Genomic DNA, 13661 nt, shown 5'->3' with positions numbered 1-13661 from the left:
CACACACACACAATGCATTCAGTATGATTAGCAAACCCAATTGTCAAATAGTAAATCCCGAACATTCAAGCTTCCCCTAAAAGAATTTTTTTTTTTTGTAATAAATATTTGAGTGCGATGAAAAGTAAGGAATGGGTGACATATTTAGACAGAAAGTACTTTCTTATTCCTAAATCTTCAAAAATTAAGATAATTCAACACTGAAGCCAAAGATTTCAATAACACAATGTTTTCTTTCCAAATTGTAGAAAAAAAAAATACATAGCTTTGAACTGGTTCAATGTTTCTATATTTCCAGTGAGCAGTTTTAGCAAAGCACAAGACTATCAGATACTTATTAGCAAAAAAAGAAGCTACTTCCAGCTCATGATGTTCAATTCAAATTCCATGAATAATAAACCTCAAAATAGCTAAAAGATGGTCCAACAATTCACTCTTCGGATTGCCTTTGCCCTAGCACAGAAATATCTTCATATCGTTTCTGCATAAGAAAATATAATTGGTTAAAAATACTGAAAAAGTTTGACAGTAGAAGTAGCCATCACTCTATCATGAAAACCACAACTCTTAAACAATGCTTGATAATTAGATATTCATTGGCATGGATGGAATTGATGGAACAAATTTTCCATAATTATCTCACATACATACTACCACTAAACTTCTGTGAAAACATAGAATAAAGGAAAACAAATGAAAATACGAAATGGGCACATGCCCTAAACATTCAACCCAAATAGTTAGCCCGCCATAAGTGCATTACACAATGATCTCCCTCATTCATTTCATTCTCCTTCCCTCTCAACTAACAAGCCCCATCAACAGCACGTAAGCCAAGGCCAAATTTTATGATAGCCACTTTTGACTCATATCAACAATGGCATTTCTACTCGGTATTTGATCATCTTGAAAATAGAAGTTACTCCGTTTACAAAGAACCTCCTTAGTTGATCATTAATTATGAAAAAATGGTCTGCCTAACAATATAATAATGGATTATGTGACCATTTTATTTATCCTCTTTTAAGAAAGAGGTAAATTATGATAGCAAGGTCAATCATGTGCCAAAGACATAGCAAATGATGAGTTTCTGTGTTCTCAAGACAAAGAAAATGTAAGGCCACAGGGCCGCCACAGATATAGAGCAAGTGACTAGGTGAGGAGTGTATATAGGGTATGTTTGAGCACATGTTTGAGGCGATGGCTAATGCCTACCAATACACTAAGCAATACATATGGATAAAGTTATTAACAAAACTTAGATAATACAATTTGATACTGTTCAATGCAAGATACACCTGTCAAGATTGCATCATCTCCAAACAACATGATGAATAAATTGCAAAAGTGACAGTAAAACTGTAAACAATTAATCAATATTTGTATAAATTGAATTCAATGGCAATGTGCAAACGCTATCAGCTGACATGATAAAGTAGCAAACTGGAAGGTAGATAACTCGAATCCCAAATGATAAATATGCCAAGATATTAGTAAGACAGAGAATTTAAGAACCACAAAAGCAACAAAGAGCAATTAATAAGTTCTGTTTCACACAAAAACAGACCAATTATATAATTTAGAATTCAATGGCAATATCTTTGTACTGATAGAAAACATAAACACTGCAAAAAACTGATGAATTAAGCCAACAAATGCGTAGTCTCCTTATTCTTCCAGACTTCATAATAAAGGAAATCTGTTCGTTTGGTTTGTGTTTTCATTTTCTATTGTAATTTTCAGTTATTTCTGTTTTCAGAATTTTGTGAAGAAAAAAAAAGAAAACAGGAGGTAAAAACACAAGCCAAACACACCCTAAAACATCCCACCAGTTTTGATGCTCCTTGTCTGTTTAGATGCTGCAGAATCAACTCAAAGGCATTTAGTATTTTCCCAAAAAACTTTGAAGCAATACTAGCTAATTCCAATTAGTATTTATGAATTACTGGCCTATGAAGTGTATTTGCAGAATCAGGAGATACTAATAAATTAATAACCATAGTACAAGCACAATCAAGTTTTATTCCACTGAGTAGAGCATTGGTATAGAATAGACAGAAGATATTGCATAAGCTTAATCCATTTTAACGGATATACCATACAAAGAACTTGTTATCTTAATAAAGCCAAAGCTATTAACAAGATATGTAAACATGACCTACAAAAAAAATACCCCGTCCAAGTTTCATCGTAGATCCAATATATCATCGTCACAAATAAGCAAGCAGCACATGACAAGGCATCCAAGTAAAATCAACAGATAAACCACAAGGCATAACATAAGTGAGGCAGGCATATTACCCCAACATTATTGTGCTCCCAGAGCTTGTGAACTCCATAATCCACAGCCTGCAACCCAATAACAGAATCATTCAGCAATTCCAACCGCAGAAACAGATCTTAAATAAACATGGAAGAACCAAAAACAAAAATCAGAGCTTCAAATGTGAATAAACTTGCACAATGAAAGTCATAAATTCATTCAGAAGAAAAAAAAAACAAAAAGAAAACAAAAAAGAACTGAATAATTACAACAATAAATCATATAAAGTGGCAATTGAAAGATGGATTCCCTTAACCGCCAGATAAAATTCACCCTCCTACAAAGCTGGATTTCAACAATTACTATAAAGCATCGGATACTGCAACTGAAGCGAAGGGAATGAAAGAGATACCCGTTCACCGACGAAAGCGCCGGCGATGACGAAGGTGACATAGACGGAATTGCGGCGCATGAGGACCTTGTAAAGGGCTTCGAAGATGCCTCCTCCACTTCTTCGAGACGCAGATTCCATTGCTCTTGTTTGAAATCGGATTAGGGTTACGATTTTCTCTCTGTTTCTCTGCCTCGTTCAGCAATAGCGATGGAAAGGAAAAAGCGAAGATCCAAGAACCAAGGGAGGTGAGTGAATGTTCTGAAGACAACTTTTGATTTGATTTAATAATAATAATAATAATAGGGGTAAAGTACCTTATTGCCAGGTTTGGTGTTTGAGGTGCTGCCACTAAAGATTTTTCCGCAAACCTAACGAGTTGCGATTATAACCAAAAAATGGAGAGAGAGAGAGAGAAAATTGCATTACCTAGCCTGTTGGAGTACTCACAAACCCTAGTCAACTCAGTAACACAGAGATGGTTTGGTTAATATGATAGGATAAAATTCAATAATTGTATAAGATTTATTAAAATTTTAATTATTTACAATGTTTAAATTTTAAATATATTTTACATATTAAAATTAACAATAATACTCTACATTCATGGAAAAAATACATTCAAGTTATTCAAGCAATATTGGTCAGACGCGCTCCTCTCCCACCCTCACTCGTTTGTCATACACACGCTACATATAACATGCTGCAACCTAAAGCTTTGCTCAAGTAAACCTTCTGCTGCAACATAAACCTCCTCCTCCTCCTTCTTCTTCTTCTTCGCTCGCGTTCTTCCTTATTGATCTACATTGCCTTCTTCGTTCTCTTCTGGTCGCGTTCATCTTATCGTTTTCTTCTTTTGATCTGATTACGTTGCATTTATCTTCTTCCTATTCTTCTTCGTTTTCTTCTTCGATCTGCACTTTTAAATCGAAGTAATGAATGACTCAACTTCAAATCAGTTGAATGAGAGCGATTTGGATTATTCTTCTGAAACGAATCAAACTGACGAAATTTGGATTATTCAATTTTGAATCGAATTGAATAGAATGCAATTACTAATTTGAATTGAATTGAATTGATTTGAATTGAATAGACGGAGATGTACTGAATTAAATTGAATTGAATTGATAATATGTAAATTATAGACAGAGCTATTTGAATTTGATTTTATATAATGGATTATGTTTCGTTCACTCAGTTCTATACAATTGTTTCACCATGAGTAGGCGTTCGGTTTATTATGCGAAAAACTGTTTGAATTTGATTTTATATAATGGATTATGTTTTGTTCACTTAGTACTATACAATTGTTTCACCATAAGTACGTGTTCGGTTCATTATGCGAAAAACTGTTTGAATTTGATTTTATATAATGGATTATGTTTTGTTCACTCAGTACTATACAATTGTTTCACCATGAGTTCGGTTCATTATGCATAATCTATTTGAATTTGATTTTATATAATGGATTATGTTTCGTTCATTCAGTACTATACAATTATTTCACTATAATGACATGTTCGGTTCATTATGCAGAAAGCTGTTTGAATTTAAATTTATATAATGGATTATGTTTCGTTCATTCAGTACTATACAATTATTTCACCATGAGTATGTGTTCGGTTCATTATGCAAAAAGATGTTCGAATTTGAATTTATATAATGGATAATGTTCCATTCATTTAGTACTATACAATTGTTTCACCATAATAACATGTTTGGTTCATTTTTGTTCTGCACAGTTCAAAATTTTTCCTCCTCACCTTCTACTGCTTCTTCACCAGAGAGAGAGAGAAGGAGAAAAAGACAAAAAAATACAACAGCAACAACAACAAAAGAATGACAATAAGGAGAAAACACATGAAGAAGAAGGAACACAAAAAGAAGGAGGAGAATGAGGAGGAGGAGGAGGAGGAGGAGGAACGTAAAGAAGAAGGCGAAGAAAAAGAAGAAGACGCTCCGTGCGTAAACGAGCGTGAGAAGAAGAAGAAGAAGAAGCGTTGGGCAAGAGCAATTTCTGTGTGTTGAGCACGTGTATTTCACGTTTCATTTAATGGTATTAGATTTTTTTTATGTTGGGCTAACTTGGATGGATTTGGATACAAAATTACATGGATGTGTAGCATGACTATAAAATTAATTAGTAGAAAATAAGCACAATCTAAAAAGTTCCTTTATTAGTCTTGAGAAATGCGAATGGTTTGTGATGTGTGTGACCACGGTAGCTAATTTTTTTTATATGAAAAGAAATATAGAGGTTGATGTTGAAATGAATATGTATAAAAGAATTACACTAATATAATATCAATACAAAAAACAGATAGCGATTTGTTTTTTTTTTTAATTCAAAACATGCAAAATATAGGTTATATTTAGTATTTTAATATTTTTTTATAAACATGCAACCTGATGCGTTTTACCCATGTACCTTTTTATTTTTTTGAAACCACAAAATATAGGTTGTGTTCATATTCTGGCCCAACGTTAAGGCCCAGGTCCAAACGACAGGTCCAAACTACAAGGTTGAGCCTCACAGTATACCGACCTTCCTATAAGAAATCGGTACTCCCCACAACTTGCCCTAACAAAGTCGGAAGCAGAGATTAGCTGGCAGATAATAACTGCCCCTAAAATCTCTCAATCCACTTCTAGGAGCCATATCGTAACCTCCCTAAGATAAAGGGACGGTTATCCACCTTAAAAGGTGGAACTACTCCAACGGTGGTTATTGGTTCACCACTATAAATACACTGACACCCCTTAGGTATCTCTAAGTCCCAATACTTTTTTGAGCTGCTCACACCCTTGCTGACTTAGGCATCGGAGTGTCTTTGCAGGTACCACCCCCATTCTCTCACACTCACAAGTCGGACGGAGGCCACAGAGGCGCAAACCTGCTTGAAGGCTTCCTTCCTCAGACGATTGGGCCAACCTACCGAGTCTAGTCCATTAATCTCCAGTTACTCAACGTAACATTGGCGCCGTTACCGGGGACCCGAGAGATCAACCAGTAATGGCAGACAACTCACCAGAAGATGGTCATTGATGAGCGGATATTTTATACGCTTTTTGGGGGTAATTTCATGTAGATTTTAGCATGTTTTAGTTAGTTTTTAGTAGAATATTATTAGTTTTTAGGCAAAAATCATATTTCTGGACTTTACTATGAGTTTTTATGTTTTTCTGTGATTTCAGGTATTTTCTGGCTGAAATTGAGGGAGTTGAGCAAAAATCTGAGTTAGGCTGAAAAAAGACTGCTGATGTTGCTGGATTCTGACCTCTCTGCACTCGAAATGGATTTTCTGGAGTTACAGAAGTCCAATTGGCGTGCTCTCAGCGGCGTTAGAAAGTAGACATCCAGGGCTTTCCAGTAATATATAATAGTCCATACTTTGCACGAAGATAGACGACGTAAACTGGCGTTCAACGCCAGTATCATGCAGCTGTCTGGCGTCCAGCGCCAGAAACAGGTTACAAGTTGGAGTTCAACGCCCAAAACACGTCACAACCTGGCGTTCAACTCCAGAAACAGCCCAAGCACGTGAGAAGCTTTAGTCTTAGCCCCAGTACACACCAAGTGGGCCCCAGAAGTGGATTTCTGCACCAATTATCTTAGTTTACTTATTTTCTGTAAACCTAGGCTACTAGTTTACTATTTAAACAACTTTTAGAGGATTACTTTGTACCTCATGACATTTTCAGATATGAATTTTATACACTTTGACGGCATGAGTCTCTAAACTCCATTGTTGGGGGTGAGGAGCTCTGCAGCGTCTCGATGAATTAATGCAATTGTTTCTATTTCTCCATTCAAACGTGTGTGTTCCTATCTAAGATGTTCATTCGCGCTTAATTATGAAGAAGGTGATGATCCATGACACTCATCACCTTCCTCAATCCATGAACGTGTGTCTGAAAACCACCTCCGTTCTACATCAGATTGAATGAGCTTATCTTAGATTCTTTAATCAGAATCTTTGTGGTATAAGCTAGATTGATGGCCGCATTCATGAGAATCCAGAAAGTCTAAACCTTGTCCGTGGTATTCCGAGTAGGATTCCAGGATTGAATGATTGTGACGAGCTTCAAACTCCTGAAGGCTGGGCGTTAGTGACAGACACAAAAGAATCATTGGTTTCTATTCCAACCTGATTGAGGACCGACAGATGATTAGCCGTGCTGTGACAGAGCATTTGGACCATTTTCACTGAGAGGATGGGAAGTAGCCATTGACAACTGTGACACCCTACATACAGCTTGCTATGGAGGGAACTTTGCACTTTTCCATGGATGGAATATTACATTACAGGAATAAATCAGACAAAGCATCTCCAAGACTCCAACATATTCTCCATTACTGCATAACAAGTAATTATTTCACACTCTTTTATTTTTTCTAATAATTCCAACTGATAATTTTTATTGATATCCTAACTAAGAATAATAAAATAAACATAGATTGCTTCAAACCAATAATCTCCATGGGATCGACCCTTACTCACGTAAGGTATTACTTGGACGACCCAGTGCACTTGCTGGTTAGTTGTGCGAAGTTGTGACAAGAATTATGATTTCCAATTTCGTCCACCAGTCATACAGCGTCTGATTCCGAACAAGAAAATCCAGATACCAGAAACAATGACGCGGACCTGACCCTTCACCAAGGAACCAACGACCAGCATAGAGAAGGCACCTCTGGGCTTAAGAACCCAAAGGTGAATTCCTCGGAAGGACGAGAGTCCGAAAAGGATGGGCCGCCCCATGCAATCGAGCTGATGGGGCTGGTCCACAGCCACCAAGGTCGTTTAGAACAACTGGAACAAGAATTAGAACGAAAACAAGAGGCAGAGCGAAATCTCAGGGAAGAGATAGAGCGATGAAAAGAGTTGGAAGAAAAACTCTTGAAGCTCGAATCTGCCCTTAGAAGTCGGAACTCCCGTGGCGACAGAGAATAGTCGCCCCTGGAGGGAGAAGACCCGTTCAGTGAGGATATAATGAGGGCAAAAGTTCCAAGGAACTTTAAAAGCCCTGATATGAACCTCTATGACGGAACCACAGATCCGAAGCATCATTTAAGCAATTTGAAAAGTCGGATGCATCTGGCTGATGCTTCTGATGCGACTCGCTGTAAAGCTTTCCCGACCACCCTGTCGAAAGCAGTGATGAAATGGTTTGATAGCCTCCCCCCAAGGTCAGTTACCAGCTTTAAGGACCTCTCGAGAAAGTTCTTGATGAGATTCTCCATCCAGAAGGATAAAGTAAAGCACGCACTAAGTCTCCTGGGAGTCAAACAGGAAGTCGGAGAACCTCTACGAGACTACATGGAAAGGTTCAACAAAGCGTGCTTGGAGATTCAAGACCTGCCCACCGAGGCAGTTATCATGGGGCTAGTAAATGGACATAGAGAAGGCCCCTTCTCTCAGTCCATATCAAAAAGGCACCCCACCTCTTTGAGCGATGTACAAGAGAGAGCAGAAAATTACATCAACATGGAGGAAAATGCCAGATTACGGGAGCCAAGCTGGCGACAGGGGCCCCCTCACTCAGCAAAAGAGAAAGAAAGGGAGCCCAAGAAAAAAGCAGATGTCGGTCTCGACAGGCCGAGGAGGTATCACTCCTATACTCCTCTAAAAATCTCCCTAGTAGACGTATACAGAGAAATCTGTAATATCGAAAGATTGCCGCCCCCTAGACCCATCAAAAACAAAAAAAGGAGGAAGCCGCGGCCACTACTGTGAGTACCATAAGATGTATGGCCACTCAACAAACGATTGCTACGACCTTAAAAATGTGATAGAAAGGTTGGCCAGGGAAGGCCGACTTGATAGATATCTCATGGAAAGGTCGGACAATCATGGAAAAAGGAAGAGAGATGATGAGGATAGAAGAGACCCACCACCACAAACCCCCGAGAGACACATACATACGATCTCTGGAGGATTCGCGGGAGGGGGGCTCACTAAGTCATCTCGCAAAAGACACCTAAAGCGAGTTCATCAAGTCGGAAACGAGTCTCCCGACCTCCTAACCATCTCATTCACCAAAGAGGACGGGCAAGGGATCATGCACGGGTATGACGATCCGGTGGTGATAACCATGATCTTGGCGAATGCCAACCTCCACAGAACCTTGGTGGACCAAGGGAGTTCGGTAGACATCCTCTTTAAGCCCGTATTCGACAAATTAGGGTTGGATGAAAGGGAGCTAAAAGCTTACCCGGACACCCTGTATGGGCTAGGAGACATGCCAATTAAGCCACTGGGATACATCTCCCTCCACACGACCTTCGAAAAGGGGGAAATTCCAAAACTCTGAGCATCAACTTTATCGTCATCGATGTCGGATCGGCATATAACGCCTTGATCAGCAGGACTACGGTAAATCACCTCGGAGCGGTGGTGTCAACCCCTCACCTTTGCATGAAATTCCCAACACCTAGGAGAATAGCGACGGTATAAGGAGACCAGAAGTTGGCAAGAAAATGCTACAATGAAAGCTTAAACCTCCGAGGAAAGAGCAAAGAAGTTCACACCATAGAGCTCAGGGGAATAAAAGCTAAGGAAGAGCTGCGGCCGTAGCTGGGTGGAAGAACTGAAGAGGTTCAAATCGGAAAAAAGGAAGGAAAAATACCAACATAGGGGCCAGCCTAGGCGGAGATTTGAAACAAAGGCTGATAAAGCTCCTGTGAGATAATTCCGACCTCTTTGCTTGGAAAGCTTCCGACATGCCAGGGATAGACCCTCAGCTCATGTCCCACAAGCTTTCAGTACACCCCAGGTCACAACCCGTATAGCAGCACAGGCACAAGCTCAGAGCAGAACGAGCTCAGGTGGTGGAAGAGCAAGTTCAAACCCTCTTGGAGGCCGACTTCATCCGAGAGGTCAAGTACCCGGCATGGCTAGTAAATGTAGTGCTAGTCAAAAAGCAAAACGGCAAGTGGAGGATGTGCGTCAACTACACCGACATGAACAAAGCGTGCCCCAAAGACCCATATCCACTTCCCAGTATTGACACCCTAGTAGATGCAAGCTTAGGGTATCAGTACTTGTCGTTTATGGATTCTTACTCGGGATACAACCAAATCCTGATGTACAAGCCGGATGAGAAAAAAAACTTCATTCATCACACCTAGAGCAAATTACTGCTATATGGTGATGCCATTTGGATTAAAAAATACTGGAGCCACATATCAAAGGTTGATGAATAAAGTGTTCGCCCCCCACCTTGGGAACTTAATGAAGGTCTACGTAGATGACATGCTAGTGAAAACTAAGGAGGAAACCGACCTCTTAACAGATCTCTCGCAAGTTTTCAGCACCGTAAGGTTACATGGGATGAGACTAAATCCCACGAAATGTACCTTCGCGGTAGAGGTGGGAAAGTTTCTAGGATTCATGCTAACATAAAGGGGAATCAAAGCAAACCCCGATAAGTGCAAAGCTATCCTGGAAATGAAAAGTCCGACTTGTCTAAAGGAGGTCCAACAATTAAATGGAAGGCTTTCCGCCCTTTCCAGATTCCTGGCGGGATCGGCACTAAGATCCCTTCCACTATTCTCCCTACTAAGAAAAAGATGCCAGTTTGAATGGACTTCGGAATGCGAAGAAGCTTTCCAGGAGTTCAAAAAGTTCTTGAGCCAGCCTTTAATCCTAACCCAACCCGTGGACGGGGAAGAGCTTGTCCTATACCTGTCAGTAGCAGATAGAGCTATAGCATCAGCTCTAATAAGGGAAGATGAGGTCGGGCAGTATCTTATGTACTTCACCAGCAAAGTTCTACAAGGCCCAGAACTAAAGTATCAAAAACTTGAAAAGTTTGCATACTCCTTAGTAGTAGCCTCACGCCGATTACGGCCGTATTTCCAAGCGCACACAATAAAAGTCCGAACGAACCAGCCCATGAAGCAGGTCCTCCAGAAGATGGACATTGCGGGCAGAATGGTTCAATGGGTAATAGAACTCTTCGAGTTCGACTTGAAATACGAAGCCCGAATGGCAATAAAAGCTCAATACCTCACTGACTTCCTAGCGGAATACGCGGGAGATCAAGAGGAGAAATCCACTACATGGGAGTTATATGTAGATGGGTCCTCCAATAAAGTTGGAAGCGGGGCAGGCATAATATTGGTCAGCGAAGGGGGAACGCAAATTGAAGTTTCCCTCAAGTTCGAGTTCCCAGCTTCCAACAATCAGGCAGAATATGAAGCCTTGATTGCAGGGTTAAAGCTGGCAGAAGAAGTCGGTGCAACCAAAGTAATGATATTCAGCGACTCTCAGGTGGTGACCTCCCAAATAAATGGGGAGTATCAGGCCAAGGATCCCAACATGAAAAAGTACTTGGACAAAACCTTGGAGCACCTTAGGCGCTTTGAGGAGACCGAGGTAAAGCATATAACTCAGGACCTCAACAGCAGGGCAGATGCCCTCTCCAAGCTAGCAAGTACCAAACCAGGAGAGAACAACAGAAGTCTGATCCAAGAAACTCTCCCTGAACTCTCTGTGGCAAAAAAAGAGGCTATTCAAAACATCTTTGAAGTCACCGGGTTAGACCTCGGGTGGATGAAGCCCTTAATCGAATACCTGAAATTCGACATACTCTCCAAAGAAGAAAAAGAGGCCAAGAAAATTCGGAGGGAAGCACAAAACTATATAAAAGGGGGATATCAACAGCACTACTAAAGTGCGTCCCGACCTCAAAGACAACTGAGGTGCTAGAGGATGTACACAATGGAATCTGTGAGAACCATCTTGGAGCAAGGTCGTTAGCTAGAAAGGTAATCCGAGCTGGATTCTACTGGCCGACCTTACAAAAAAATTCCACGAAATTTGTGAAAAAGTGCCAGCCATGCCAAATGCATGCAAACTTCCATGTAGCCCCTCCCGAGGAACTCATTAGTATAACATCCCCATGGCCTTTCGCAAAGTGGGGATTGGACTTGCTAGGACCATTCCCACAAGCGCCGGGGCAAGTAAAATATCTAATAGTGGGAGTGGATTACTTCACAAAGTGGATAGAAGCAGAACCATTGGCCACCATCACCGCTCAGAGAAGTCGGAAGTTTCTCTACAAGAACATTATCACCAGGTTTGGGGTACCCCACTCCATCACCACCGATAATGGCACTCAGTTCACCGAATCAACCTTCAAAAACCTGGTAGCCAGCATGAAAATCAAACATCAGTTTACATCGGTGGAACATCCACAAGCAAATTGACAAGCCGAGGCAACAAACAAGGTCATACTGGCAGGGTTGAAGAAAAGGTTACAGGATGCAAAGGGAGCCTGGGCCAAGGAACTCCCACAAGTACTTTGGGCTTATCGGACCACACCTCAGTCTGCCACCGGAGAAACACCCTTCCGACTTGCTTATGGCATAGAAACCATGACACCGGTTGAAATCAACGAGCAAAGTCTAAGGGTGAACTTCTACAACGAGGTTGAAAACATAAAGGGACACAAAGAAGAACTTGAGCTACTCCCTGAAGTCTGAGAACGAGCCCATATTAGAGAAGCAGCATTGAAACAAAGGATGACGAACAGATACAACCAAAAAGTCATTTGAAGGAGCTTCGCCCCAGACGACTTGGTTTTAATCAGGAACGACATAGGAGTCAACAAGTCTGGGGAAGGAAAACTCGTTGCTAATTGGAAGGGACCATACAAGATTAGTAAGGTCTTAGGAAAAGGTTATTACAAGGTGACCGACTTAAACGACACTAAGCTACCTAGGTCGTTGCATGCTTGTAATATGAAAAGGTACAGTTAAAAGTGAACTCTACTCCCTGATGTACTCTTTTCCCAACTTCATGATTTTTTCCCAAAATAAAAGGGTTTTTTCTGAAGAAGGGTTTTTAACGAGGCATCATAATAGAGACTAAGGGGTCATAAATAGCCCAAAACCCTTATTAATGACAAAGTACCTTTGCAAATAAATAAAGATCTTTTACAAATATCTCTTATAAATTCCTTCTCGCTTTTCTTTCTTTCTACGAAATGCTCCGACTTAAGCTCGACAAAGCGTGAAAATCCCATCAACCGACCTAAATGGTCATCAGGATAAAACGACGAGGTACAAGTCGGTGTAAAGAGTTTATAAAAGTCGATCATGAATAAACTCGGAAATTAACTGACTAACAAGTCAGAAATTCCGAGAAACAAAGAAACACATCGCAAAAATAACCTATGTTATAAAAACTCAATATATCAAAAACTGAGTATAAAGAATACGGAAAAGAGATTAGAAAACCTATAGAAAGCACTAAAGACTGTCCCAAGCCTTCAAGGAAAATTCGAGAAAAACTTAGAAGAAGGGACAGCCAGCCAAGAAAAGGTTTTTCAAAACAAAAGATCAAAAAAGGGTTTTTCGAAACCTAAAGTAGAAAAAGCATGCACACAACCAACAAAAATAACCTAAACCCTTGTCCAAAAAAGGGTATTTTTAAATATTTTGTTTACGGCCATAAAAGGCCAAGAAAGTGTCAGCAATATACCACCACAACATGAAAATGAATAGTTTAAAAAGGGGGGACCCACAGGTCGGGACCACATATAGCCAAAGATCATTTTTTCAAATTGGAAGGGCATCACCACCAGAACCCGGAAGAGTAGTCGGAGCACCACCAGAGTCAGGGAGAGAAACATCCATAGGAGATGGAGGGGAAGTCTCAGGAGCCTTGGAAGAACTCGGAGCATCATCTGGTCGGGGAGGGGACTCTATGATTTTCTGGCCCCGAGTCTTCAACTCGGATTCAGACACAGGTCGGGGAGGAGATACAATGGCCCCATCAATTACAACTTTATCAGGATACAAAGGGGAGAAATCCAAGACGGGAGCAATAACCCCGACATGCTCCTTAAAAACCCTCCACGCCTCCTCGGATCTTTCGGCAATGGAGTCCTCCAGTTTCGCATAAGTGTCCCGAGCTCTTACCAGATCTTTTTTGACCTCCACAAGATCCTGGAACTAGCTCGAGTAGCTCTGCTCCACCTTCTCCCGTAGACCCTCCG

The 13661-nt window shown here is 40.6% G+C and overlaps 2 protein-coding genes across 2 annotated transcripts; one reads left to right on the top strand and one right to left on the bottom strand.

The window, feature by feature from the left end:
- Positions 1 to 213: 213 nt before the first annotated feature.
- LOC107493971 (cytochrome b-c1 complex subunit 9, mitochondrial) lies at positions 214 to 3118 on the bottom strand. The gene is made up of 4 exons (XM_016115003.3): positions 2972 to 3118; positions 2676 to 2843; positions 2302 to 2349; positions 214 to 481 (listed from the first exon to the last, which is right to left on the bottom strand). Exons 2-4 carry the CDS (start codon positions 2793 to 2795, stop codon positions 431 to 433), a joined length of 219 nt encoding a protein of 72 aa, XP_015970489.1. The 5' UTR covers positions 2796 to 2843; positions 2972 to 3118; the 3' UTR covers positions 214 to 430.
- Positions 3119 to 10105: 6987 nt separating this feature from the next.
- LOC107493980 (uncharacterized) lies at positions 10106 to 11332 on the top strand. Its single transcript, XM_016115019.1, has one exon. The coding sequence runs from the start codon at positions 10106 to 10108 to the stop codon at positions 11330 to 11332; it is 1227 nt and encodes a 408-aa protein (XP_015970505.1).
- Positions 11333 to 13661: the final 2329 nt, after the last annotated feature.

Source organism: Arachis duranensis, chromosome 6, assembly GCF_000817695.3.
Source record: "Arachis duranensis cultivar V14167 chromosome 6, aradu.V14167.gnm2.J7QH, whole genome shotgun sequence".
NCBI lineage: Eukaryota > Viridiplantae > Streptophyta > Magnoliopsida > Fabales > Fabaceae > Arachis > Arachis duranensis.
Note: the sequence above shows the minus strand (reverse complement) of the source record. Positions and strands in the feature narration are given on the sequence as shown.